The sequence below is a fragment of the Setaria viridis genome, chromosome 5 (assembly GCF_005286985.2).
Source record: "Setaria viridis chromosome 5, Setaria_viridis_v4.0, whole genome shotgun sequence".
Classification (NCBI taxonomy): Eukaryota; Viridiplantae; Streptophyta; class Magnoliopsida; order Poales; family Poaceae; genus Setaria; species Setaria viridis.
In genome coordinates, this window is record NC_048267.2 from 39,689,162 (window position 1) to 39,716,885 (window position 27,724).

General features: G+C 47.7%; 4 protein-coding genes across 8 annotated transcripts; 3 read left to right on the forward strand and 1 right to left on the reverse strand.

The window, feature by feature from the left end:
• The first annotated feature begins 5,833 nt into the window (after nucleotides 1-5,833).
• Nucleotides 5,834-9,108, forward strand: LOC117854460 (uncharacterized). 5 transcript variants are annotated; one of them, XM_034736654.2, is made up of 4 exons: nucleotides 5,834-5,990; nucleotides 6,079-6,246; nucleotides 6,330-6,694; nucleotides 7,058-9,108. In XM_034736654.2, exon 4 carries the CDS (start codon nucleotides 7,146-7,148, stop codon nucleotides 8,706-8,708), a length of 1,563 nt encoding a protein of 520 aa, XP_034592545.1. In that variant the 5' UTR covers nucleotides 5,834-5,990; nucleotides 6,079-6,246; nucleotides 6,330-6,694; nucleotides 7,058-7,145; the 3' UTR covers nucleotides 8,709-9,108. The 5 variants fall into 5 exon arrangements, with proteins under 5 accessions (XP_034592545.1, XP_034592543.1, XP_034592546.1 ...); XM_034736652.2 differs by having other exon boundaries at nucleotides 6,079-6,188; XM_034736655.2 differs by having other exon boundaries at nucleotides 5,847-5,990; nucleotides 6,082-6,246.
• A 94-nt stretch (nucleotides 9,109-9,202) lies between these two features.
• Nucleotides 9,203-10,065, forward strand: LOC140222746 (heavy metal-associated isoprenylated plant protein 45). Its single transcript, XM_072293785.1, has 3 exons — nucleotides 9,203-9,343; nucleotides 9,466-9,541; nucleotides 9,638-10,065. The coding sequence occupies exons 1-3, from the start codon at nucleotides 9,338-9,340 to the stop codon at nucleotides 9,763-9,765; spliced, it is 210 nt and encodes a 69-aa protein (XP_072149886.1). The 5' UTR covers nucleotides 9,203-9,337; the 3' UTR covers nucleotides 9,766-10,065.
• Nucleotides 10,066-15,149: 5,084 nt separating this feature from the next.
• Nucleotides 15,150-18,013, forward strand: LOC117855170 (WRKY transcription factor WRKY24). The gene is made up of 5 exons (XM_034737463.2): nucleotides 15,150-15,636; nucleotides 15,793-15,993; nucleotides 16,229-16,818; nucleotides 16,916-17,077; nucleotides 17,196-18,013. The coding sequence occupies exons 1-5, from the start codon at nucleotides 15,379-15,381 to the stop codon at nucleotides 17,647-17,649; spliced, it is 1,665 nt and encodes a 554-aa protein (XP_034593354.1). The 5' UTR covers nucleotides 15,150-15,378; the 3' UTR covers nucleotides 17,650-18,013.
• A 5,444-nt stretch (nucleotides 18,014-23,457) lies between these two features.
• On the reverse strand, nucleotides 23,458-24,421 carry LOC117858090 (uncharacterized). Its single transcript, XM_034741088.2, has one exon. The coding sequence runs from the start codon at nucleotides 24,265-24,267 to the stop codon at nucleotides 23,746-23,748; it is 522 nt and encodes a 173-aa protein (XP_034596979.1). The 5' UTR covers nucleotides 24,268-24,421; the 3' UTR covers nucleotides 23,458-23,745.
• Nucleotides 24,422-27,724: the final 3,303 nt, after the last annotated feature.

Sequence of the window (27,724 nt, forward strand, 5' to 3'; positions counted from 1 at the left end):
GCAATCCTTTTTAGTTTTGCAGTTGGTTCAAGCTCCTTTGTGTTCTTTGTGATTTTATCTTTCCAATGGGTATTTTTAGGGGGATTTTCTTTGACTAGCTGCACATTGTTCTTTTGAAGGGAAAGTTTTTTTTAGAAAAATGCACGGGCCCACTTGCCACCCTCTCTTTCTTCTCCCTCCCCTCATCCCACTGTTCCTGTCGCAAGAGGCAGAGCAGGGCAGAGCGTACATCGCCGCCTGCGTCACGCCACGCCGCTTGCCCCTACCCAACCAGCCTTGCAGTCAATCGCGTCGTACTGCCGCCTTCCCGTCGCCAATCTCCCATGCCGTGCCCATGCTGCAGCCCATGCCGAGACTGTGCATCGGTCAAGGCGTGCTAGAAGCTAACCGCGTGAGCGCATGAAACCAGCGCCCCGTTGCCTGCTCCAGTCCCCCTCGCTTGACCTTATCTTCCCTAACGTCCACAGCCTTGACTCCTCCCCTGGTTGCCAGCCTCCTCTCCCTCTCCCATTTGCTTCCCTTCTTCTTGCTTCGGCCAAGACAAAGCAAACAGAGTCGAGCCAAGCAGGGCACCTTCGCTGGCCAAATCCCGCCACTACCCTTCACCAAAATCAAATCACCACCACTCCAAACTAGACATCTACCTCTGCCACCTCTTTTTGCCTATCGCCATGCACCCTAGCACTGGGGATTGAAGTCCCCGCGCAAGCCATTGCCGCCAGCCACAATACTCCACCCACCGTCGAACCCCACCTTCCTGGCCTTCTCTTGCTCCACCAACCCCCAAAACAAAACCTAGGTGAGCCCCTGGACCTCAGGCTCTCGCCAAACCACCATCTCAACCATGCTTCCACGCACGTTCCCGAGCTCGCTGGTGTGTGTTGCGCCGTCGTTGTCATGGGCGTGGTTGGAGTTAGGGATTTGGGGAGAAAAGAGGAGGAGAATGTGTGCTAGGAGGTAGGCAAGCTTCAGGGGTAGTTGTTGGGGAGGGAGGCAAGACCGCCATGCTGGTGCCGGTGCGATGCCATCGCTCATCGTGCGTGTGCCATGGGCAGAGGTAGAAGAAGGGCTGATGTGCAAAGGAATTAGAAGCTCAGGGGTTATGCGAAAGTTTTCAGGGTTTAAGTGCTAGGTGGGAAATCTTCAAGGGGCCTAAGTGCTAGACCTAGGGGCTTTAGTGGAAAAGCAAGGGCAGATCCGCTAGGATAGTTTGTTCCGAGGACCTATATGCGAAAGTAACTTTCTCTTTTTCTATTTTAGTTTTAGTTGAAATGGCTAAAACTTTGAAAATCTATATAAACTCGTAGAGAGATGATAAAAGTACGAAATAAATTTTGTTGGCTTCCTGATGCTTAGAGATATCTAGTAAATATACTTGTTCTTGTGAAATATGTGTTTTTATTGCTGATTAGAATGCATGTTGTTTAATCTCCTTATTTTGGAATAAATAGCTCTAGTACTCATAAAATCCTGATAAATTCATAGTAATATGTTCCTATGTTGAAAAGTGTTCTGAGAAGTTCGTAGAACCAAATTGCTTATATAACTTTAGATATAAATTATTCTTCATATCTACAGTTTTGCAATGTTTGTTTTTTTTAATAAACTCTGTGAAAGTCCAATCATGCTGAAACTTTTACAGTAGTGTGTTTGTGTGTTTAGTAAGATTCTGTAAATGATTTATGTTCATATAACACGGAATGCTTCCTGAATAATTATTTTTTCTATAAACTAGTTTAAATTATTGAAAATACTTGTTATTGAAATTGGGAGCTCATAAATTATTTTTACGCTCTTTATCAGTAGCATGTTCATTCCTGAAAAATTTGCGGCTAACAGAATCTATATGGTTGCTTGTAGGTGTCATTTATTTGGCCTCTAGTATGTTATTGCTACAGTTCACTCATAAGCATGTTTTACATAGATCTTGTTGTCATCATGACATGCTAAATCACTTATTTAGGACCTGGTATTCATGCCATGCTGTAATCAAAGTTACTGAAATATTATTGGCTTATTTTGATAATGTTATTTCTCACATGAAAACTCTAGTGTTTCCTTGTGTAGATGATGATACTTGTATGCTCTTCTTGATCTTTAAATGTTGTATGATTGAGTTGTTGCACTCTCTAAACTTGACTTCATGCATGTGTCATCACCTTTCAATTAACTCATGCATATGTATTTCCATGTAGATAACCCGCTAGTCGACAGTCTTTATGAATAGATCGCCGCGTCCGAGAGTGAGCAGCGTAAAGCTTCTCAAGTTGAAGCATCCCAAGACCTGAACCAAAGTTTAAAAGATCCCAAGGCTAGTTTGGAAGGCAAGCCTCGGAGTATAAGCCCTTATTTCAAAACTATGCAATTATCTTAAATACGTGTTTACTTTATGCATTAAGTTCCTACGAGTTGAATGGAACCTTAGTTGCATGATCCCTAGGACTCCAAGTTCAAATACTAGTATGTGTAGGTCGATAGAAGTGCTATGCTTAATTAAGAACGGTAGAAATCGAGTGATTGCCTGTCGCTCATGAGACATAGGACCTTTCGATATCTATGGCAAGTTACTTGAGAATGAATCACTGATGAAAGAAAAGTTAAAGATCGGGCAGAGACAGAAATGAAGTTGAAGTTAGAATTATGGTTGCGCTCCGCTTGTGTCGATTAAGGTCCGTTCGTTGTGGTCCTGCTGATCAAGTTTGAACTGTACTATACACATGCTAGAAGTAAGAGGTAGTTGAAACTGGTAAAACCTAGTACCTTAGGGCGCGACTGTAGATTGAGTTGGTCCTGTTTCCTGTTCGTGTGCTAGTCAGTAACTCATGGCTGGCCCGGAGAGGTACTGGTGGGGATTAGCACTCAAGGGTCACAGGAGTTCGCAACTGCCCACATTCTCTAAGGGGACCGTTTGCCATATGTGGCTAGACGGAGCATGCATATGTCGTGTGTATAGGTTCACCTTGCAAGGTTATAAGTTGAATCGATTTGCCGCCGCTCTTGATTAAGAGAACCTTGATCACTGCATCACATCGTAGTAAGAAGTGGAATGAAAGAGAAATGTGAAATGATGTTGATATTGCTATCTATAATCAATTGTTTTCCCACACTGAAATTTTTTGAAAATATTGCTCACTTAGAATGGTTAGCTCAACTTTAAATTGGATGCTAAAACTTGAAAGTAAGGATCCACTCTTAGTTGCTTTTTAGCAAAACCAACCCCTCATCCAAAAGTCTTTCATACTAGGAGTCGGCTAAGTATATACCATAGTCGGGAAAGTCTTGCTGAGTATTAGTATACTCAGTCTTACTTTGTTGTTGACTTTCAGGTCTTAGTGAAGAAATGATAGAGTTGGTTGCTGGCCAGCTTTGGGATGGCCGCCCTTTACCTGAAGGGTGGTCGGTTGAATGGTTTCCGGCCTCGTCTTGAGGTGGTCTCGTATTGGATGACATGTGGTAGGCTACCCATGTCGTCATGTATCTTTATTCGCGCTTTGTCGTTAGACTTCCGCTGTATTTTATTTAAGAACTCTGGTTTGTAATCTTTTATGAATTTCGAATCCGGTTTGTAAATTAATTAAGACCTCTATATTTGTGACCTGAAATACCATGTTGTATTATCTGCGCCCACCTTCGTGTGAGATTTGTTGCATATTATTTCGATCGAGATATTCAGTGGTTGAATCGAGCTTGACCCGACAGACTGTCGGATTACACCTTTTTAAGTGTACGTGACCGGTCATTAAGATGATGGTTAGCACACTTATGCCAGTTTAGTTTGAGTGGTTCCGCCACATCGGCGAATGTACCATTGGATTTTATGATCATCCAACAGTCTATACCCAACCAAAAGGTATGCCAAATAAAATTAGCAAAAAAATCAAAAATTAAGAAAAAAAATAATTGATCCCAAAAATTCTCAAGCGAGAAGTAAATTCCTTGACAACTTTAGGTACTTGGACGTTGTGGAAACATCACAACGATTGTGTATACAATGATGCTAATCGTAATATTGCAATTAAAATTATGAAAATTATATTTATATATATATATATATATATATATATATATATATATATATATATATATATATCCAACATTGTCATGAATAGTTTTCCAACTAAATCAACCTCGCTCTACTGCACCAGGAGATAAAATTTGTCCTTTCATACATCTTTAGTACACCCGAGTGGAAGTCGGTTTGGGCTTGGGCTAGGCCGAGAAAAGCCAAAAATATTTAAAGCTGAAAAAATCGCGCCCACACCAATACACGAGAGACATTGGACCAGCTACCCACCATTTTCACGTGAAAAAATAACTGAAATAAATAATCAGGTTAGGCTGAGCCCGTCCATATTCTTCTTGGTCCAGCAAAATCAACGCCATGCCTAGCCCTATTGGAGCCGCAAGTTGGGCTAAGCCTGGCAAGGCTCGGACCGAGTCTCATTGTCTTGGGTCTAATCTTTAGTTAGGGTAACTGGTAACAATAGTGGAGTGAAAATATCATCACGGTAACAACGTCACCATGTCATAAAATATATAAATGAATATTTCATTTAAATTTACATGTTAAAACTAAACTAAAACTAACTAACATGATGTTTATGAAATATAGTAATATTAATTGGTGAAAAAAGAAATACTTGTGTTGTTAATTTTGATAATATTATAACGATGCATATGTGATGGAGTCTAACCTAGAATTAAGATTCAAAAAATAGATAAACACTATACAATTTTAAAAGAATAATAATCTCACGTCACGTAGGTACAAAAGTAAGTTAGAAAAACAAAAGAAACTGGTGGCATACATGTTCATTTTTATAAACTCAAAAGTCAAGGTGAGCAACATTGATTGTGAGCACAGAGCTTTGCTAGCCATGGCTCAATGGTGGACAGCCACGGATCAAAGGGAGCACTTCTAGAATATAGGTCAACCTGTTTTTTAGCTTCCTGTACTATTGGTTAGGATAGCGCAAAGAATCAGAGTAGTAGGACTCGCCAGCAAAAGGTGATGAATTGGATGTGCTAAGGAGACGATTAATGATATCAACAGAGGATGAGCTCCCATGACACAGTTATGAGCATATGCCACCGTGGTGGCGTGGCATGGATTTCTTGCGGACTTATAGCTACACACTTATGCTACGAATTGTTTGCCCATGTCACGTATCATAAATATTTAATCTTAGAACACAAAGTATTCTCCTTAGGTAATATAATTTTGTTGCACATAACATGCTAAAATTTTTATTTCTTTAAACCAAATTGTGTAGTATGTAATGCTTATGTCTCTTCTAGAATTTTTTTTGTTTGTTGAGATGATTTATTATCTTTTAATTTGACTTTCTTATCTTTAGTTATTGTTATGTCTATCTTAAACAAATAAGAAATGTAGGAGGCAGATTAGGGTGCCTACATGCATTTTACACGAAGTAAAAACATTCTTAAATTCCAATCAAATGGATGGTGATGAAAGCATATCGAAGCAATTCTAGCCACGTTGTTTGCGCGGGCCACCTTGCTAGTTAATTCAACAAAATAGAATTCAGTGGTGACTCTTAGAGGTGTCAATTTGCAGTTTTGCACCTCTACTTCGGATTGTCTCACACATTTTGACATTTTAGGCACTTAGCTCACACATTTTAGGAGTATTATTCATTGCGACTCTATGATCTGGACTTAAAAGGCGATAGTTATCTTAGTATGGAGAGTTTATGACTCTGCATTGGACTAGCCTGCGACCAAAGGATTCAGATCTGGGCTCATACTTGGGCCGTTAAACAGTCTAGCCCACCCCGCCCGGAATAAAACAGACAAGCCCAGCCCATGGGGAAAAGAGTCGACGGGGAAATTCTCCCTCCGGCTTTCTCGGCTCCTCCCCTCCAGCGCAACTGCCCTGCATTGGGGAATCCACGACCCTGGTCGTTGAGGACGATGACCGACAAGATTCGCCGCGGAGTCTTTGAGAAATGAGAATCGGAGGCTTCGAGGTGCGCGCATGTGCCCCAATCCTCCATCTCTTCTCGGTCTACCCCCAGGCTCCGCATTTCCCTCACTTGTCTCCATGCCTCGTCACAGCAGCAGGACAGTCTCTAGATAGCAAGTGGATCTTGGGGACGCGCGCCCTCCTACCTGACGGTCAATCTTTCAGTGCGGCCTCGCGGAGGTACGGCGGCGGGCTTCCTCAGGTACCTTTCCCCCGCCTTCAACGCCCGCCGGTTTCGTCTGACCGGAGAACATTGCTTCGTGAGCACACTCCGCACCACAACACAGTGACACCACGCCTCCCAAAATTGACCTGCTTGCTTACCTTGGACACACGCGCGCAGGAACCACTTCGTCGGCGTTGCTTTCGAGTGACGTCAGATGTGTGAAGCTGCCCACCCGCTTTGTTCGTGGAGGACTTTCACGGGGATGTGACAGTTGCCGGAGCTGTGCCGTCCAAGGAATTGAAGTCGCCAGCTTCCGTTTGCTTGACTGGAATTCGGTGCCATTCTTCAAGAATTGAGGCTCAAATGCTCAATTCGCTGCCCTGCCTGCCACTTTCCCCTCCACAACACCAGTTCATCGCGAGTTGCTTGCATGATCCTCGGGGGTCTGCTGCGCTGCGGGTTCTGATCAGTCTGACAGCTTTCCCTCTGATTCTTTCGAGGGGACTTCTTGCTCTGGTTTACCTCCTCTAATAGGTACAGAGGTATGTTCATCCGCACCATGGGTATGCATCTATAATCAGTTTGTGTGAGATTATTAGATTTGGTACTCTTCTCTTTTGTGCCTATGCTTTGGATGTGTAACTCAGCAGATTCTCCCACTTTTGCCGATCTTGCGGAGAAAACTAGGATAGATCGAATGGCATAAACTTGACTAGACTTGCTGAATGCAGTAGTTGCTAGTCCTATGTTATGTTGGTAACATCCTACGCCTATTCTAGTTCTACACGTCTACTGGTCTATGTACCGTTTGTAATGTTGTCTTGCAGTTATGTTTTGCGCATATTCAGCCTACCTCAAGTCATATGCGGTATTCTAACCCGCATCTTTTTTCACATACGCAACAGAGGCCGTCATTTCTTTAACAAGCTGCTTCAAGTTGATCATCCAATGCCCTTGCAATTTGCATACCTACAAGTCTCAGTCACATCGTAGATGGCTCAGAACACCTCCGAAGATGATATAGAAAATGTGCCATATTCAGATCCAAATTCACCAATTTTGACTGGATACGGTATCTCGGTTCCTATTCTTGATGATGGACTAGTGCAAGGGACGGCCCGTCATGAACAACGGCTTCTTGATTTCCTGAAGGCCGCTCCCTCGGTGCAATGGATAAAGAAGATCAAACTTTGTTCGCCATTGATAAAATTTCGGCTGCCATCCTCTAGCATCCGCGGCAACCTTCATGTTCACTTCATCAGAACAATCAACTGGGGTTCAGTTTTCACTATATGCAAGAAATGGCTCAAGCATCCTATGCACATGGCTCTCCTAATATGGCTGCTCTGTGTTGGTGTTGCTGGTGCCATGTTAATCTTGCTTCTGTTAGGACTGCTGAATGATGCATTCCCTTCCAAGTCCTTAAGAAACCAATGGATAGAGATTGACAATCAAATCCTTAACGCCCTCTTCACCCTCTTGAGCATATACGAGCACCCAAAACTAATCCACCATACTGTTCTCCTCTACCGGTGGCAGCCAGAGGATGCAGCCGAGCTCAGAAAATATTATTGCAAGAATGTGGCACGCCGTCCCAATGAGCGAGCACACATATCCTTTGTGGTGTTTCTCCTCCACATCACTTGCATCTCCCAGTATGCCGACTGTAGCCTCTACTGGGCCTACCCCAGCAAATCACGCTCTGAGTTTGCTGACAACTTCTTCTTCGTCCTAGGCATTGCTGCACCGGTTCTTGCTGGAGTGTATGCAGTGTACAGCCCTCTTGGCGGAGACTACGAGGCTGTGTCTGATGAAGAAACCAAAGTACTGGACGCAGTTCTAGTCGAGTCATCAGAAACAAGAACAGTGGTGAGCAATCCCGCGTGGGCAGGTGGGCTGTTTGATTGCAGCGAGGACCCCACAGCTTGCTACCTTTCTTTCCTCTTCACGTTCTGTGTGTTCGGCTGGAACATGGAGCGACTTGGGTTTGGCAACATGTATGTGCACACATTCACGTTCCTGCTGCTGTGTGTCACGCCATTCTGGTTGTTCAACATCACAGCGATGAACATCCACAGCTACATCCTTGGTGATTTCATTGGTGCTGCGGGGATTATCCTGTGTTTCTTTGGCCTTCTATATGGGGGTTTCTGGAGGATCCAGATGAGGAAGACATTTGGGCTGCCCAGAAACAGGTGGTTCTGTGGATCAGCATCGTTGACAGACTATGTGCAGTGGCTGTTCTGCTGGCCATGCGCTCTTGCGCAGGAGGTGCGCACAGGGAACCTATATGATGCTAAGGATGGGAAATTCTATAAGAAACTGATGGATGGTGTTGATGTGGAGAGCGGACCAGAATTTATATTTGTGACGGAATCGCCGGTCTCTATGGGAGTAGAAGAAGGGAATGGTATCAATGTCAAACTCGCGGCAGATGGTGAAATGATCCCACCCACCCAACCAGTAATAGAATGTGGGGAGAGGGAAGGAACTGATTCAGAAGTTGTGGCGAATGGTAGCATCCAGCTCAAAAGCGAACCCACTGCTAAAGGATGATTTGAGTTGTGGTGTTCAAAAGTAGCCAAGTCATTCTTCTTCTTTGATTGACACCACCTTTCAGCACTATGCTCTTTTGTTGTCCATTCCTGTTTAGTTAGTCATTTAGCTAATTTACATTAAAAGGAAAATGGAATGAGTAGGCAATGATATCAGGAAGTACAGCGGCAAATAGATGTAAAAAAAACTGTTATGTTTATACCAGATGTTACCTATTTGAAGCTTACAATGTCAAGAGAGAAAAAAATTCTCCATTTTATAATGTTTGGTCGCTATATCAATATCAGGTTTAAGCCTCTTATAGAGCAATTATGTAACTCCTCTAATGTAATCAGTAACTTAATTGGTTGGAGACAGTTCAAAAGACAAAAAGGAGATTCTTATCTACCCTATTCCTATATCATAGCCGTTGGCTGTATGGAGTGCTCCTTTAAGTGTGAAATGCCTGACCCCATGAACTATTGTAAAGTGCATGCTTTATTTTTCACGGTGGAGAACAAAAGTAGGAGTTGCTTGCATGAAAGAGAAAGGTTCGGATGCAGCTATATATGCTCCAGGATGCAGAGAGATGGACATCTTCTATTTGAAAGCTGTTTGAGGAGTTTGTGCACAGCAACTCTCTGGAAACCATGGCTGTAAGTTGCAACCGGCCCTTTTGTTTGTTACCTGAACTACTTGAATCTTGGAAGTATATCATGCTTGTATATATGCTGATATGCACGACAAACTCGAGTCTGAAAGTCATCTTTGGGCACAGGTTGTGGAGCTGAAGGTTGGAATGCACTGTGAAAGGTGCATCAAGGCGATTAAGAAGGCCATAAAAACGATCGACGGTAAGCCTGTGGTCAACTCAGTTCTTCTCCCCATACCATACAATCATTGACTTTCAGTCATCTAAGTATCTAACTGTGCACAAATGGGTGGTGCAGATATGGAGAGCTATCAGCTCGAGACGGAGATAAACAAGGTCACCGTGACAGGAAACGTTACATCGGAGGAAGTCGTCAAGGCTCTCCACAAGATTGGGAAGACGGCAACCTGCTGGGCGGAAGATTGAGAGCTGATGGTTGATGGTTTTCTCAGCCCCACTCTGACAATCATTTAGCTAGCTAGTTAGTACTTACCACCGGTAACTTGAGTTATCATCTAGCAAATTACTAGCAAGTAGTATTAGTTAGTCTGCTTTGCTTGTGTACCAGGAGCTTCATACACTGTAGATGTAGAAATAAGCAGACACGCATGCTGTGAAAAGCCGGTTACTGCTATGCGCAGTTGCTTGATGCAAATCGTACCAACTTGTTTACGTTCTCACAGGTCATACGTGCATGATAAACCTGCCGATTTGAGAACGTGTCAACCAGGTTGCCTAATGACCGTGCCAAGGAGTAGCACTCCTTGACCATTTCCGCTCCCCAGACGTTGATCCAGCCCTGCGAATCTGCGATCGGCTGACCTGCCTGCCTCGGTTCCCCCGACATTCGGTGAAAGACCGCTGCGTCGTGGTCTCGTGGAACCACGCTGCTTGCTCCTGCTGTTTGCTGACAGTTACAGGCTCACCGCCCTGCTTTCTTCTTCTTCCCCGCGTGTCACGGCCGCTGCTCATCCTGGTTCAGAAGATCGCTGGGTCATCCGTTTGAACAGTTCCGCTTGGGTGCCGTTGCCATGCCAGACTCGTCAGATGTTGCCGCGTGAACGCTGTCCATGCAATTCGCAAACCATATCGGAACTTTCCCAAAACTGTTCAATCCATCAATCATTATTCATTCACAAGTCATAACGAGTGCCGTATCGCAGTGTTTAATAGAAACTGAAGAGAAGGAGATGGAGAAGCACGTGCCTGTTATACTCTGTTACAGTAGCAGGCGCTACCCAGGCCTTGTTTAGTTGCTAAAGTTTGGAGTGCCAAATTACTGTTACAGCACTGTAGTATACTGTAGCGTTTCGTTTGTATTTGTGAATTATTGTCCAAACATTGACTAATTAGGCTCAAAAGATTCGTCTCGCAAAGTACAACAAAACTGTGCAATTAGTTTTTAATTTCATCTACATTTAGTACTCCATGCATATACCGCAAGTTTGATGTGATGGGGAATCTTCTTTTTGTATAGTGCCAAAGTTGTGAGTTGGGGGTGAACTAAACAAGGGCCCAGTGGCAGGCAAGCTGGGCAGTGGAGACAGCAACAAGACAACTAACAGCGATCGGCGCCTGCTTGTGGGAGAAGAAACGAGGAGCGGCTGGCGAGGCATCAGCATCAGTCGGTGCAGTGACGAGCTGCTAGGCGCTAGCAGATGAACGGCGGGCAGGCTGGAGAGTCCGCGTACGGTCGAATTGACAACACGCCGGCCGCCGTTCGTCCTCGTGGGCAGGAACAAGTGACCCGAACGTCCGCTAGTTCTTGCGATGCGACACAGCAGGGCTAGGGCTGGCGATGGCGGTACTGCAGTGCGATGCTCCGATCTTGTCTCCGGTCGGGACTCGGGAGGTATCTTCCGGGAAACTTTTCTCCGCACCGTCGCGAGGAAAAATCAACCCTTGATTTGATATGTTTGATGCATTTGCTTCATTTCCAAGGTGTTGGCATTTAATAGGATTCAATCCCTTGTTTACATGGAGTCATGGAAGAACTAGGTTGGAATGTCACCGTTCTCAACGCTTGGGAGACCTGCCAGTACCTGACATGTTCCAGCTCTAACTAGGGATTATGCAGGTTTTGCTTTTGTGCCTTAGCCATTGGGTCAGCCCAAACCCCATTCAGTCGAGCTGATTTGAATTTGAAAGCAAATAAAATAGGATAATAACAGCAAAAAAAACTAACTAACGAGGTGGCCTACAACTACGCAAACATGTGTGTCACCGCGTACTCTGTACGCGTAGGCCTCAAGTCTCGCTAATAAACATACTCCGTAGTACACATGGGTGTTCATTATCAGAGCTGAACATGATGATAACATCGCGTACTCTGCAAGCGTACGTAGGCCTCAGGTCTCGCTTCTCTTGTCAGCAGTTACGTCTTTCCTTAGAAAACACGTTGCATAAAGAACGAAGAAGAACGCGTTCAGGTGCTGTTGTTTTACGCGACGGTGCAGAAGCAGAATCCACAAGACGCAAGCTACCTTGTGCAGCGACGCATGCGCTTGCATCGGCGTGCACAGTGGACCGAAAACAACAGATCCTTGACCGAGTACGAGCACGAACTACTCAGCCAGTCAGTTACCACCGTGCCACTTCGTTCAGGTTTCTGAACTTCATTCTAGTCCATTTCTGAAGAGACAGGCTACTGAATTCAGACGAGTGAAAAAGGGGAGCCATTAGAACATTCAGAAACATGGACTGGTTCCCATAAAAAGAGCTGTAGCATCTCCCCTGGACACTTACAGTAATCCAATGGGTAACACACACCTTCCAAGCAGCATGGAGCTAGATTGGTGAAGCTTCCACAAATCTTACTTTTTCTAGCAAAGAGACGACGGAGGAGTCTGTCCAGAGGACACCAGGGGATGGTTGGGGTCATGGAGCTCAGAGAGGAGAGGAGCTCTTTGCAGGCTTGCAGCACCGCACGGAACAGCTGCCTCACTGCTCACCAAACACCGCATAGAAACGTCAGCCCGTGGACCCATCAGTCTACGGCCACCAAAACGGAGTGAATTTTTTTTTAAAGGCAGGACGAAAGGATTGCTGCCTCTTTAGCATCTGACGCCGAAAACTCTAGGATAATCGCGTGCCGGTCACATGCGAGTCTGTATCGTTAAACAATTTGCGAGTGGAGTGAGATACCTACCTGGTGCCGTACTGCCGTTAGTTGGTTCGCCGGGGGTGGGGGGCGGGGGGTGGGCGTTTGCTGCAAAAGTTGCACAAAGAACGGCGTTTTGTTTTGTCCTGGCGACTTGGTCGCGCTGAAGAATGGTCTTCTGCTAAGAACCGCTCGCCAGCAGTAACCATCACGGGAACTTCTTTTCTCAGCACGGAGGATTAAAAAACAATGGCATATCAACCCGTGGTACAGTAATTTTAAGAGTGTTTAAAGTTTCTGCATAAATTTAGTGTCCACAGCTAATTAAAAAATCAATATTTGGTTTACCAATTTTGATATATGTGTGTGTGTGTGTTACATACGTGTCAAAGAAAATGATATCGCCTGCTGCATTTATTGTATCATTATTCCTAACCTTCTATTTTGATTTTTTATAATCTAGAATCTAGGTCCAATACAGTGACATAAACAAGCATGTCAGCCTGCATGTGGTGCCTGAGATATCTGATTTCCTCTATAAAAGAGCTATGAGTGTAGTCATATACTTTTCTTTTTTTAAAAAATGGACTTCTTATAGCTAAATTATCTATTATATTGTTTTTGGCAAAATATAGTAAGGTTATCTAAAGGAAGCTTATGATAAATGTTGTCATGGAGTATAAATATGATTTTACACCAACCATGACCGCCAATGGTACGTATGCGACTCTTTAAGGCTTTTGTTTGGATAGTAGTGAACTGAAGTGGAATTGGAGGGATTGGAGGGGAGATTAATTCATTTTAGACTCAATTCCTTTCGTTCCACTTCAATCCACTGCTTCCTATACAAGGCCTAAGATCATGATTGCTAAACCATGAATTTGGATATTGTCCGTTGCTCAGTGCATACATGTATACTTGGTTTGCATGGCAACACACTTATGTATTTGTACTTTTAGCTGGATTTTTTAGTTGTTCGGTAGAAATATGTAATTAGGACGCATAGAGGTAGTTTGGTTATTAATGAAAGAAATGTGTGTTTAGGTGCGCATTTGGAAGCTAATTCAGATTATTTTAATAAAGAGATATAGGTAATTTAGATGGAGATTAGGGGCCGGTTTAGTTATTTTTCATAGTGGCAAAATGGGTAATTTATATGCAAATTAGGGTTAGTTTAGCTATTTTTAGAGGGGCAGAGGCAAGTAATTTAGATGTAAATTGTATCCAATGATTGTCGACCTACAAAATCAATGGTAGGATGCTTTGTGTTTTTAGCATTTCTATTTTTTTTCCCTACAGCATCCCGTGAGAATCAAGAGGCTTCAAAACAGTTTCCAATTAATATCTAAAAAAACAGCTTCCAATTAAGAATACCGATATAAGACGGTGAAAAAAATAGTGGCATGATCAGTGATGACACTAGTCACGTGTTTACTCTCATGCATGACAAGTGCATTGGATTGCTGGATTTCCTACCAGTCTCCCAGCTCATCATATCACGGAGCACTGAATTTGGAGTCCGGACGGATCCTAGCTAGCCTTCCCAGGAAGGCAGGAAACACATGCCTACCAATCAAAACCATGCTGTCGAGGAAGGTTTTCGCGCAAATTGAACACGCCTATACACCTCCCAGATCACATGCCTCGCATGCAGTAGCGCCGCTTCTCAAGAATCACATGCCTGCTGAATGCGTAATCATTTTCAAGGAGATCATCGATATGGCCCGTGGCCCAGGAGGCGCCTGAATTTGTGCCTAACTTCACCGGGTTGAGCCATAGCCCCTATTTGGCGCCGAACCCATGCATCTCGAACGCATTCTAAACGACATCTGAATTGGACCGGATGTGGTTGTGTGTTACTCTGCTCTTTGCTGCTTCATTGCTTCGTCACTTCGTCCACGGCTACTGAATTTCATTGCGTATATGTCATTTTTCAACACGATACAGCCTTAAATCTTACTAGGTTCAGAAAAGCTTTACCTAACATGCGCATACTAATCTGCTTATGGCACTATGCAGTTTACCGAGTAGTGAAAAGAAACAGGGAAAAAGGTCAAAGAACTTAATTCCGCTTACTAGGTTCATTCTGATTAAGGAAGAAATTCATAAAAGAATAAGAATCGTTTGACAATTTTCAATAGCCCGAAAAAAGTTATTATCTCTCGATCATCTAAATTAAATGGTTTAATCCAATGGCTCTAAGTTTAGCAAAATCCCCGTTACCGTAAAACACTCTCTAATTTCAAATGCCCAGCTCTTGAAAGCAACTGAAGAAAGAACCATAAACTCACGGTCATTGATCATGCACACGCACATCCTTCAAATAATTAAAGCCGAATCAGTTCCATAATTCATGAATCTTTTCATCACGAGCTTAGATCGGTAATAAACTTCGAATTTAAAGAAAAATTGTTTAATTGAATCACAGTCGTCCATCTGATCCCCACAATACCATTGGACGTTTGAGCAGGTCAAAGAACCAGTTCGTGACCACCAACTCAACCTCTCACCCGAAACCCTACCCCGCCCGCGCACCCGCCTCACACGGCAGCAGCCACGTCGCCGCCGCGCGGCCACGGTGCGCGCTGCTACTGGTGGGTATCGCTCGCGTCACCCCGTCGCGAGGCTGGCCTGGCCAGCGCGCGCCGCCAGTCAAACACCACGAGCTTTGACCGGTCAACAGTCAAAGTTTCCAAGCCTATATAGCCCCCGCGCAACTCCGTCCAAACAATCCAAGGCAGCTAGCTCTCGTTCGTTCGCTCCACCTCCTCCTCTCCCACCTCATCGTCCTCCTCCAACGTGCCGGCCAGCCCGGACGTACACGCCGAACACGACGCGACACCTCCACACACACGCGCGACCAATCGTCGCAGAGCGCCGCCGCGGGATTGATCGATCCAGAGCTGTGACTTTCTTGAGCTTTGTTCGGTCGACCCCCGATGACCACCTCGTCGTCCGGGAGCATCGAGGCGCCGGCGAACTCGAGGCCCGGCTCGTTCTCGTTCGCGAGCACGAGCTTCACGGACATGCTTGGGGGCTCCGCGGGCGCGGCCGGCGGGGCGTCGAGGTACAAGGCCATGACCCCGCCGTCCCTGCCGCTGTCTCCGCCGCCGGTGTCGCCGTCGTCCTTCTTCAACATCCCCGGCGGCCTGAACCCCACCGACTTCCTCGACTCGCCGGCCCTCCTCACCTCCAGTGTAAGTAAGCACGGAAGAACCCCATCAAAGCCCGCGCCGCCATTGCCTTCGCCATTTCTGCGTGGGGTGTGGTCGCGCGGCCGTGGGGCTTTGACTTGTCGCGCTGCACCACATGTCGTTGCTACGTGGAATGCTGATGCGCTTTGCACGTTCCAGATCTTCCCGTCGCCGACGACGAACGCATTCGCCTCGCAGCAGTTCAGCTGGCTGTCGCCGCAGGGCGCGGAGCAAGGCGCCAAGGAGGAGCAGAGGCAGTCGTACCCGGACTTCTCGTTCCAGACGGCGCCGACGACCGAAGAGGCCGTGCGGACGACGACGACCTTCCAGCAGCCACCGGTCCCACCGGCGGCCCCACTGGTGAGATCACCATCCATCCATTTCATCCACTCTGCTGTCACCCTCTCGTGGGTTCCTAGCTGACTTTGTCCAAAATGGACTACTGCTAGCATAGTATCCTAGACTAATTTGTTAACTAAGCACACAACTATAAAACAACACTCGGGGTAACATCATGTCATGATCTCGTAATCTTTTTGTTTGTACTATAATCGTCAAAGATAAAATCGTACTAATATACTTTGCAACACTTCAGGGTGAAGATGCATACAGAAGTCAGCAGCAGCAGCAGCAGCCATGGGGCTACCAGCAGCAACAAGGCATGGACGCGGGCTCCAACCAGGCGGCCTACGGCGGGCCGTTCCAGGCGGGGTCGTCGGACGCCGGCGCGATCGTGGCGCACGTTCCGGCGAGCGGCGGCGGGTACAGCCAGGCGCAGTCGCAGAGGCGGTCGTCGGACGACGGGTACAACTGGCGCAAGTACGGGCAGAAGCAGGTGAAGGGGAGCGAGAACCCGCGCAGCTACTACAAGTGCACCTTCCCGAGCTGCCCAACCAAGAAGAAGGTGGAGCGGTCGCTGGACGGCCAGATCACCGAGATCGTGTACAAGGGCACGCACAACCACGCCAAGCCGCAGAACACGCGCAGGAACTCCAGCGCGGCAGCGCAGCTGCTGCTGCAGGGCGGCGGCGACGCGTCGGAGCACTCGTTCGGAGGCACGCCCGTCGCGACGCCCGAGAACTCGTCGGCGTCGTTCGGGGACGACGAGGCAGGCGCGGGCTCGCCGCGGGCCGGGAACGCCGGCGGCGACGAGTTCGACGAGGACGAGCCGGATTCCAAGAGATGGTGAGTTCCCGGTTACAAAAAGTCTTCGCGCCAAGTTGTCTCTGCTGCGTTGTTTATTCGAACACAAGTGGAATTGAATCCCTTTTGCTTTTGTCAGGAGGAAAGACGGTGACGGCGAGGGGATCTCCTTGGCCGGCAACCGCACGGTGCGCGAGCCGAGGGTCGTTGTCCAGACCATGAGCGACATCGACATCCTCGATGACGGCTACCGCTGGAGGAAGTACGGGCAGAAGGTGGTGAAGGGAAACCCCAACCCAAGGTAAGAACAAAACGAAAAACACATTTTTTTTACTTTTTAATTGTTGAATGATAGTGCTTGTTGCGCTGCAAGTGTTGGTTTGTGCTTACCGATCATCATTTTCTTTTGGTGGCTACAGGAGCTACTACAAGTGCACGACGGCCGGGTGCCCGGTGCGGAAGCACGTGGAGCGCGCGTCGCACGACCTGCGCGCCGTGATCACCACGTACGAGGGCAAGCACAACCACGACGTGCCCGCCGCGCGGGGCAGCGCCGCGGCTCTGTACCGGCCCGCGCCGCCGCCGCCGGCGGACAACTACCTCGCCGCGCCCGCCGGCGTGAGGCCGCCGGCCATGGCCTACCAGACGGGGCAGCAGTACGGGTTCGGCGGCCAGAGCTCGTTCGGCCTCGGCGCCCACGCGCCGGCACAGAGCGGCGGCTTCGGCTTCTCGTCCGGCTTCGACAACGCGATGGGGTCGTACATGAGCCAGCACCAGCAGCAGCAGAGGCAGAACGACGCCATGCACGCGTCGAGGGCCAAGGAGGAGCCCAGGGAGGACATGTTTTTCCCGCAGTCGATGATGTACAACTGACTGAACAAGGACCGCGGACAAAGACATCGCGGGAAATGGCAAGACATGACGTGATGTCCATAATTGTTTCTTTGCGTAGGGTTGTTGTATCTAGGATAGGGTTGAACAGATTTCTTTATTTGTTTGGAGGACTCCATCCATGTTGGCAGATGGTTGCCAAAAGGGTGTGCCTCCCTTAACACGTGGAGGGGGAAGAAAAGGATGTAGGATACTAGGAGTGTAGGACACAGGACAAGGTAGAAAAGGGGTATCAACAGTTTTGTTCTAAGATTTTTTTTTCCGCAGGGAAATGTTGTATTCAAAATCAAATTGAATTTTAGATCATAGAACATCGTTCAAGATTCAAATGGATCGACCTTTGATACACTTAGGCGCGCTTGTGCTGTGGTGTGTTTTTGCCGCGTAGACATTGCAAAGCAGGTTTACCGATCAGCAAAATATTATGATTGCATAGATAAGTTAACTAAGGCAGGTACAAAACTCTTACTGAGGTGAGTGTGCGTGCGTGTGCGTGTGAACGTCTACGTCTGTTCGTTTTTTCTAAAAAAAAGTACATTGCAAGAACTAGTTCAAATCAAAAGCCTAAAATGAGAAAGAAATGTGAGCAATCCATTCATATACGTCAACACTTATTATCACAATCACATAACCAATCTCGCTTCCCTGCCAAACTGCACTTACCACCCCAATGGTTCGTCTCTACACGGCTACACCTCCATTGTCAGGTGCACGTACGCACGGCCCAAATGCAATGAGTACAAATGTAGAATCGGTCAGCAGCTCTTAGCATGCTGGTCCCTCATGTATGAGTTTTTTAAACGTGTACAAGGATTCGACCGTGGATTTTGACCACGGTTCCTCCATACCTAACTCAGGAGTACCAGCTGAAGTTTCTAACCGACCGTTTGTCCGAAAACAAACGGTTGCACTCTGGAGAGTCTCTCTGAACCACAGAGCAAGGCCGTGCAAAGTCAGCCGCACTTAATTTAACGCGGCGAGCGAGGTCAAAATCTGTTCAACAAACACTGACACCATCCCCTATGGTACTCCTCACGTTGCTCCTCGGACCTCGGGTGCCACTGCCAGATGAGAGGTGGCTAGCTTTTCACGAGCCCTGCGCCATTCGGCAACCGATTTGCGCGTTCCCAAGCGCAGCTCCGCCCCGGGTCACGGACCGAACGCGTAGGCGCAGGGGGGGTGGAATGGAGCGCTCGCGCGGCGGCCACAGGCCCACAGCAGCCCGCGAGGGCGGCGCAGACGGCGGGCGGAGGCAGCCGCTCGCTAGGCGCCGGCGCGCCCCAGCCTCCAGCTCGGTTGGGCGTTGGATGGGGGCATGGGACGGGCGCGGCGCGGCGTGGCGTGACGTGGCATGCAGGACTGGATCAAACAGAGCAGCGGTCGCGGCTCCCGTCGCCGTCCCCTTCCGAGGACGTTGATGCGGTCAGCCGGTCAGGGAGGGATTCGATCGGCCCGGCCCGGCTCGGCGGGGCGCCAGAGCGTGCGGTCGAGGGATTACGCTAGCCAACTCGGCGAGGCAGGCAACTCGGTCGCCGATCCCCTGCACGTCGCGGTCGCATTTGACATGGCCGGCGCGGCGCGCCCGGGGGGCATATCGGAAGAGCCCCCGTCGGTTTTTGCTGCTAAATTTGTCGAAAGTCCTACGGGGGCAACGCACGGGCGCGCGGCGCGGTTGACGGATTGAGCTGCACAGGAGTGCTAGGATCCGATTGGCTGCGACGCCGTTGGGGACGAAATTTTTGAAAATTTACTGTTGGGGACGAAATTAGTAGCGTCTGCTGCGCGAGGCTGCTGGGGTTCTTCTACCCCTGAAAACGACTGAGAAATGATGGAGTCATCGAGGAACCAGCAAGTCGGTCTCCATGACTACCGCCGGCAGTCCCTAAATCGCTGTCGTTCATTGGCATCTAACGGAGCAAGCTGAGCCCAAGCACTCTACCTCGTTCGCACGTTGTGTGGCCCAACAACACGGCCCGTTAAGCGTAAAAAAAAACAATGGGCAGCCCCTGCCGAGAGCTCCCTATGGATAGGGGAAATCGCCACCGTCATCTTCTGCTCGAGTGCCGCGCCGTCACCATCCCGTCGTGGAGAGCCGCGCCGTCGTCATCCCCTCATCCAGAGATGCGCCATCGCCATTCCCTCTCCCAGAGCTGCCTCGTCGATGTCCCTTCGCTGCAAGCTGCATCGTCGCTGCTCCCTCGTCGAGCGTCTCGGCATCGTCGTCCCTCATCGAGCATCGTCGCCATCATGGACGCTGCCGCCCTGCAGCGTTTCCACCTCACCCACGTCCTGCACGCCTTCTACCCATGCAAAGCTCGAACTCGACTAGCTGCAGACACGGCTGCTGACCTCCATGAGCTTTTTCAATCTCTAATGCTCTAAGTACAGTCTGCAGAGCATGCCTGTAAAGTGCAATTTGTGCAAGAACTTGCAAACTGTAAATTGTGGTTGTATCGAAAGCATCAAAATCATGCAAATTTTATAGATTACCATTGTATTGTAAATTTTCATGGAATTGAATAAAAAGTATTGCTGATTGTTGCAAATTCAGAGATGCACAAAATGTTCTGTTCTCTGGCATCCGGTAGGCGTATATGACCTTATTGCTGGTCATATGAACTTTACAATTCCCTGAACTTTATACTTGAACCACAGATGCAAAAGCTATTCTCCAAAACAACTATGTTTCAGGAGGCAAAAGGCATTCTTCCTACTGCAAATATCCATACTACTAGAATTCAGCAATAACATTGTGTTGTAAATTGATTTGGAATGCTATTGTGAATGCAACGCACAAAAGATGTAACTCTGTACTGCTAAACTTCACCAATAACACCATCTGTCATTGCTCCCTGAAAAATAGAAAAAAAATAATTCAACATAATGACCATGTATAATTCAGAGGAAACTGTATTACTTTATAATATTACCGTCAATAGTTGAGAGAAACTATTGATGACTGTGTATGATTCAGAGATCTCTTCCTGAGGTAAAGATGGATGGTTCAGGCATGTATTTTGTAGTGTTGCGCCATCATCGACTGACACTTTTATAGTCTGTTGCTACTGATCAGATAGAAGAGAATCAAATAGTTAAATACAATTGAAACTTTTTGTAGCGAGTACAGTTAGAGAGAATTTGATATATTTTGTGTTGTTTAAATACCTTTGAACATTTTTCTTTTTTCTTCTCACAAACCTTCGAACTTTTTTTTTCTTGTCACACACCTTTGTACTATTTTCTTTTTTGTTACCTCCTTTTTTTACACTTGCGCTTCTTGTCAAGCCAAGTTCTTTTGCGCTTCGAGGTTTTGGTTTCCACCTCCTTTTTCTTTAGGCTTGCTGTACTCAACAATTCATTAGGCAGAGTCACATTGGTGGGAGCAATGATGGGATCCATAAGGCTTGTAACACCTTTCATTTCTTCTCCAACTTGCTTCTTGGGGGCGTGACCTTCGCCTCAAGGTCGCATCTTGGGGGCGTGACGCGGGGCCGTGGCGTCCTTCTGGTCGTCCTGTCACCCTCTTGGTCACTGTCCTCACCGGTTGTCCCTTCCGGCGGGGCGTCCGTCGGCGCACGGGGGTGAGACGGCCTGCGGCGGTGGTGGCGGCGTCCGCTGCGGCCGCACGCGGGTGGCAGCTTGCGGCGGCGGTGGCGCTGCTACCACTCGCCAGAGCGCCGCCGGCAACGACGACGGCCACGAGGACGCCGAGCCGGTGGAGCTACAACGATGACATGCCAAGGCTGCCCCTGCACCGAGCCAGGCCTACCCCTCCTCGCCTCGGTTGCCGAGGACCCCTTGTCGTCTTAGTCGCCTTCTTCCTCCTTCCCTTCCCTCTCCCCCTCCTCCCTTCACCCCACCGCACACAGGTCGTGCTCCAGTCGCTCCTCTTGGTCGTTGCCTTTGCTTGTAGGTGCCCCCCCTGCGTCGTTGCCTCCCACCCTGCCGCTGTGAGTCGCTCGCTCTTGTTGCTCGCTTTTCTGCCAATGGTTGTTGCTCGTGGGCCATGCCTCCTCCGAACGTCTTCTTCGCTGGGAGGGATGGAAAGATGGCTCTTCGTTTTCTTAATGGTGCTTCGGGTCGCCACCTCATCGTCGAGTGTTCCTAGGAAGAGGGAGGGTTTCGGTGTGGGCTCCTCTGGCGGGCCTGCCTGCTTCCCCTTCGATCGCCTGGTCGCTCCCTGGTCATTTTTTCGATCATCATGACGGCAGTCCCTTTCTACTGTGCCTGCGGATGTTCTTCATCCGTCGTCACCATGAATTACTCGATGCTATCCCATCACTTTGGCTATCATCCAAACCTCGGAGGTCTACCGTGCGGAGGTTGTTTTGGGGGCCTTTGGCTAAAGCCTTGCCGGGCATTCATTGGGGCCAACGACGGTTGCGTCCTTGGACGTAGCTCATCTCGCTGGGGGCGTTATTGCGGCCACCAAATCCAGTAGTTTTTGCCAGGTGAAGATTTGGTCTGCTCCCCGGAGACAGACGGACGATGGCGGCGTTGTCGTCACTTCTTCCCTGGAGGCATCGTCATGCAGAACATTCTCACTCTACCTTCGCTGGTTTCTGGTTGTTAGACAGTCGGTGACGTGTGTGTGTTTATGGCGTCTTTCTCTCCCGCAGGCTTCAATTGTGTTAGGTCGTGTTTTGTGTGGTGGTGGTGAGGTGGTTTTCTTTTTTTTTTTTGTCGTGTTTATGTTGTTTATCGCCGGTCGTGACTTTTGTAACTTTGCACTTTGGAATTTCTCCTGAAACTGCATCGTTGTAATTCTTCTCTTTTTAATGAAAAACGTGCTATCACGTCTTAAATTTTTTTTTCCCTAGAGTACCCTACTCCAGAGGTAACACGTCATGTGTGCCGAAAAGCGTCGGAGAAATAGCAGCTAATCGAGGAGGGCGATCGATGCTTCTTTAGCACCCTTTCCTGTATGACTAACAGAGGCCGAGAGGCGGCATGTTAGTGCTGTGCGAACTTGATCTTCCTTAGTGCTGGAGCACCATCTCCCATGGTCAGAACATTTTTTTAAGATGATGGCCAGAGCATTTTTGACTTTCAGATTTGTTGACTGTAAATATTTTCAAGTCAGCTAGCCCCTTTCACAAATTTCAAATGCTCTCTTTTACGGGCCAAACTGTGCATTCAGCCCAACAAAGCCTCTAGGCCCAAAGACACATTCCCCTGTGGCACAGCTAGCCTTAAGAGTTCTGCTGCGTAGTTTTTAGATAAAGTTTCTGCTCCGTGTATTTGGCTATTTGCATTGGCAATCCTCTAAAAGGAATCTGGCACACCAGCGTCAGAAGAACTCATCGAATCTTTGTGTAAGTTATGAATTACCATTCGAGTGCATGTGCTGTTGAGGTGAGCACACCGAAATGCATGGCTTGTGAGGGTACGATGGGCGCCCCATGTTATGTTGGCTTCGTCAAGGCAACGCAAGACGTACCACCGCTCGGTGGCAGAGGCAGAACAAATGAAGCAGGTCCTGGTAGATTTTTAAACAGCTAAAGGTTTGCAACTTTGCATAATTGAAGGAACCTACACGCTCATCTCCATTTCCTGCTCCTGGATCTGTCTTTGGTCTTAACACTGCATATTCTCTGAGTACGTTATTTAAGCTAAGTTGCACATAAACCAGAGGAGTATTTAATTTGAAGTAGTACGTGCGTATGATTGCTAGCAATGCAATTTGCTTCCAATTTTTTCCATTTTACTTTAGCTTTAAAGCACTGAATGCCCTCCATCATGTCAGTTTTTCTATTGGTGTACGTGGGCAGAAATTAAAACAGAGAAAAGTTAACAGGTGACAAATTTGTTTCAAATTTCGGATGAACTCAACCAAATCTCTGTACAGTTTGGGGCTCTTACAATTTATTTTGTCACAATTTCCCCCCTCATCTCCCGAGCTAAAGACCGCTCAACCCTTTGGACATCGCAATACAGAGTCGTCAGGGGATCGAGAGGTGAGAACCGGCCGGACGGGGACACGTCCTCGATCGTGGTATTCACATCGGCAGATCAGAAAGAAAACCAAAAGAATATAAGCGAGACCAAAGGAGAAGAAGAGAGGGCTCTTCGAGCTCTCTAATCCGAGGCCTCCTCCACGATGCTCTCCAGCTGCGGCCGCCACACGCCGACGCGGGCGCCGCTCCGCCGTCTCCGGTGGCCGCCGCTCGACGCGGTCTTCTCGGAGAGCAGCTCCCTTAGGTAGTTGTCCTGCTCCGCCGTGTCGCCGGCGCTGCTCTTCTTGGAGTGGTGGTGGTGGCGGCTCGGCCGCTTGCTGCCGCCGCTCTTCTTGGAGCTACCCTGCTTCTTGCTCCTCCGGTCCGCCGGCAGGGTAGCCGAGGGGATGAGGAAGTAGATGCGGCCGCGCTTGAGCTCGGAGTCCGGCGACACGATGACGAGCTTCTTGGAGGCGCAGCCGGGCGCGCCGGAGGGGGACCACGCCGTGGTGAGCGTGTGGTTGGGGTTCGCGGCGAGCACGGAGGCCGCGGCCACCGGGCAGCTGAACTCGTCGACGTGCCCGCTGAGGTGCACGATGCGCACGACGTCGAGGGCGCCGCAGGGGACCATGCAGGCCAGGCAGCACCGCAAGCTGTTGCCCATGTCGCTGTCGTCGTCGTCGGCGTCGGCGGTGGTGGCGCTCGACCGCTGGGCGTGGGCACAGCTGGAGCCTGGAGCTGGGGGCTCCTTTGATTGGGGTTGCTGTTGCCGGTGATTGGAACTCGGAACTCCTTGTGATGATGGGAGTGGCGGAGGCTAGCTGCGCGTATATATAGCGCGCCAAGTGGAAGTGGACCTGGGGGTCGTGCCATGCTGCCATCTCAAAGTCGTAGCTATCTTGCTGGCTTTGGGATTGAATAATGCTGAATTTTAAAAAGAATTGAACAGTGAGGCTACTGGTACCAAATAAGTACGCATACTGTTTGAGCTAAGGTACACCGTACACACAATCTTCTATATAGAGCTTTCAAATTTGTGTGCTGTTCAGAGCTCAAGGCGGCCCCATTTTGAAAATACGACAATTGCATCGTTTTATGTAAATTCTTGTGGTATTTCTATGTAGATTCCAAACGTAACATATGTAATCAATATTTTTTTTGAAAAATATTATACAATAAATATGCAATTGTAAGACTTTTGGTGTATTGTATATACAATCATTCTAAGGTAGAGTTGCGTATAACTATCTAAGTGTGCAAAATCAATTTAATACATTCTTGGAATTTTTTGGGGCCATCTGTAAAAGTAGCATGAATCATCTTTCTATGCTTAGTCACATCTTTGTGGTTCTAGCATTATCGATGGAGTATATGCCCATCCTTTTTTCTGAAATATATCTACTTGATAAAAGAAAAAAAAATACATTTGAGCTTCAGGACAAAGAATGGCACCGTGCATCATGTTCCCTGGGTCCCGCCTGATTCGTTGTGAGGGGCTTTTCTTTAGTATTTTGCTTCACTGGATACGTGTTTGTTTGGTTCCCGATAGATTCCCTCTGGACGTATCTCTCCGATGGTTTTCGCTAAGCGATCCAAAATCCAAGATGGCAGAGTGTTAGATTATTAACCCAATAATTTGAACTGGCTAGGATATTATTAGCATGGTCTTGGCCCTCTAATCTTGCCGAGGAAGCTGCCGCGAAGGAGCCACTTGCAATTATTAGGAATAATCCTCCTTGTGTTGCCTGTTATGATTCTCATGGAGAACATTCCTGTTCCTGATGTAGCAAAGCAAATAGTATGCAATTATAGGGCATTTAGGGTAGAGAGAGAGAGAGAGAGGGGGGGGGGGATTGAACTCTTAACTCCAAAGTAAATTTGAACACGATGTTCTTATGATAAGCATTGTGATTTTCCACTACGTTTCCCATACGAGCGGGGAAGGATTTTGACGAAAAGAATTCATCGCGGTGACATTCCCCAAGCTTGATCTACGCGGCGCCAGGATTCGAGGCACGTCGAAAACGTTCGGCCGCTCGGGGGGCTTGGAAGCGGAAGCTGCCGTGTGGGTGGCAGCGGCGGCAGACTGGCACGCCGACCCACAGCGACTACTCCGGGCTACGCACCGTACATGCCCTCGCGAAACCGCCCAAATCCGCATCCGCTCGAAAGCCGAGGGCGCTGCGCTCCGGCACCCCGGCACGGCAGCCCAGCGCGACAAGCCGGCGGGCATGCTTCGCCTGGCTCGGCACGCTTGCCAGCAGGTCCCGCCGGCCCCGCGCACGTCCGCCAAGTCTGCCGATCGCGTTGGCCCGTGCGATCTCTCGCTACTGGGAGGCGGCCGAAGTGGGAGATTTTTGGGCGGGTGGAAAGGGGAGCAGCAGGATCTCCGGGGACACTATTATATCACAACCCGACATTAGCGTAAGACGTTTGACGATAAAAATATAAAATCATCCTTAAAATCACATATTCTGAACCCATCATTTTGGCATATATTTGTGCTAGTACCTCCTGATCTTGCTCCTAGAAGCCAAAAGAAAGCTTTAATCTATGCTTAATCTACTGCCTAGCACCCAGCACCTTTCAGAACTTTGGGAATTTATCCTATATAACTATTTTTTGCATATATGTATGGATGATTGCTGCTACAGTAGAAAACCATATGGATAGTTTAGGCGCATAGATGCTGGCCTTTGTACTGGCAGATGCATAGCTTCATGCCTCTACCACAGGTAAGCAACACAGAATTACAGAACTAGGCCATTTGTGTTTTGTGCCCACTAATATGACACTAACAGCATTTTGAGATGAAAAGTATGGCTGATGACCAATCTGAATAGAATAGTATTTGCCAAAAATTGTCATTGATTCTATGGCATATTGTCTTGCAGACCATTTTGGAAGAAATGCTAGGAGGGACGCTTGAAGCCGATTGCAAGCTGATCAATGTGGAATTTTTTGTATTTTGCATACAACCTAATGGTTGTGAGCTTGGTTGTAGTGAATTGTGACATTCTGGAGTCAAATGGTAGATGTAGACGTATTGTGACATTCTGTGAGCTTGCCCATGCAAACTTGATGGCTTTTGGTCACAAACATATATTGATCTATTGCTCATATTACTTATAGATGCAGACTAATATTTCCGTGAGATATAAGATCAGTTTGTAGTGTTCCCATGTGCAACGTGAATGCTAGTTTGTATGGATGATTGAATATCAATGCTATATGCATGTATTCAATGTCAATGTTTCCTACTGTTTGATGTAATGTTGTGTGATGATTGCATATGCCCAGAATAATTTTGACGCAATTACATCTAAATAGCATTGTATATATATTGTGTTCATTTGAATAGTTCTCGTTGAACTGTTAGTACAGTAATTGTATAAATAGGTTGGTCGGTATAGATTTATACCGATGCCACTTATAGCGTCACGTAGGTCTGATAGTCGCTACAATGACCTGTAGCAACTACAATGTAGTCGGCCATGTGTGGCTGTGGTACGGTGGGAGCTGGAGGTTTCGGTGGGTTTGGAGTTTTGGACGCAGCCGCGCTGGAATGCACGGCCGCGGCCCGGCATACTCGTGTCGCGTACGAAACAGTGCGTGCGTGCGCGCGCGGGTAGTGCCGTGGCCCGTGGTGTAGATACGGGGAAGGCTCCACGGTGCTGACGAACGGGTGGTCCGATACATCGGCTTGATTTTGTTTCAAGATAAAGGGGTGAGATACGGCTCCGCCGTGGCACCGTACAGGCTGGTTTGGAACCGAGGTACGGGACTAGTTGGTTTAACGTAATCATGGAGTTAGGTTCATGTATAATGATGTAATATTAATAGCTGAATTAATAATGTTCACGTAGATTTGTTACGTGTTCCTGAAAGAATGCTTATTACAAGGAAAGGAATGCGAAGGTACGAGCAAGTCTAGCTGCACGTTTAAGCTAAAATTGAAGGGGAGCCTCGTTGCCCGTCTACTCATTGGAGAAGTTCCTTCTTCCGAGTTTCATGCACTAACTATTCCTGGAGGAAAACAGTAGTAGGAAGATGATGCCCCCATCACATTATATTTTTGTTGGCTCTCCAAGGCATTCCCGAAGGAGTGCAAAATCGATTGA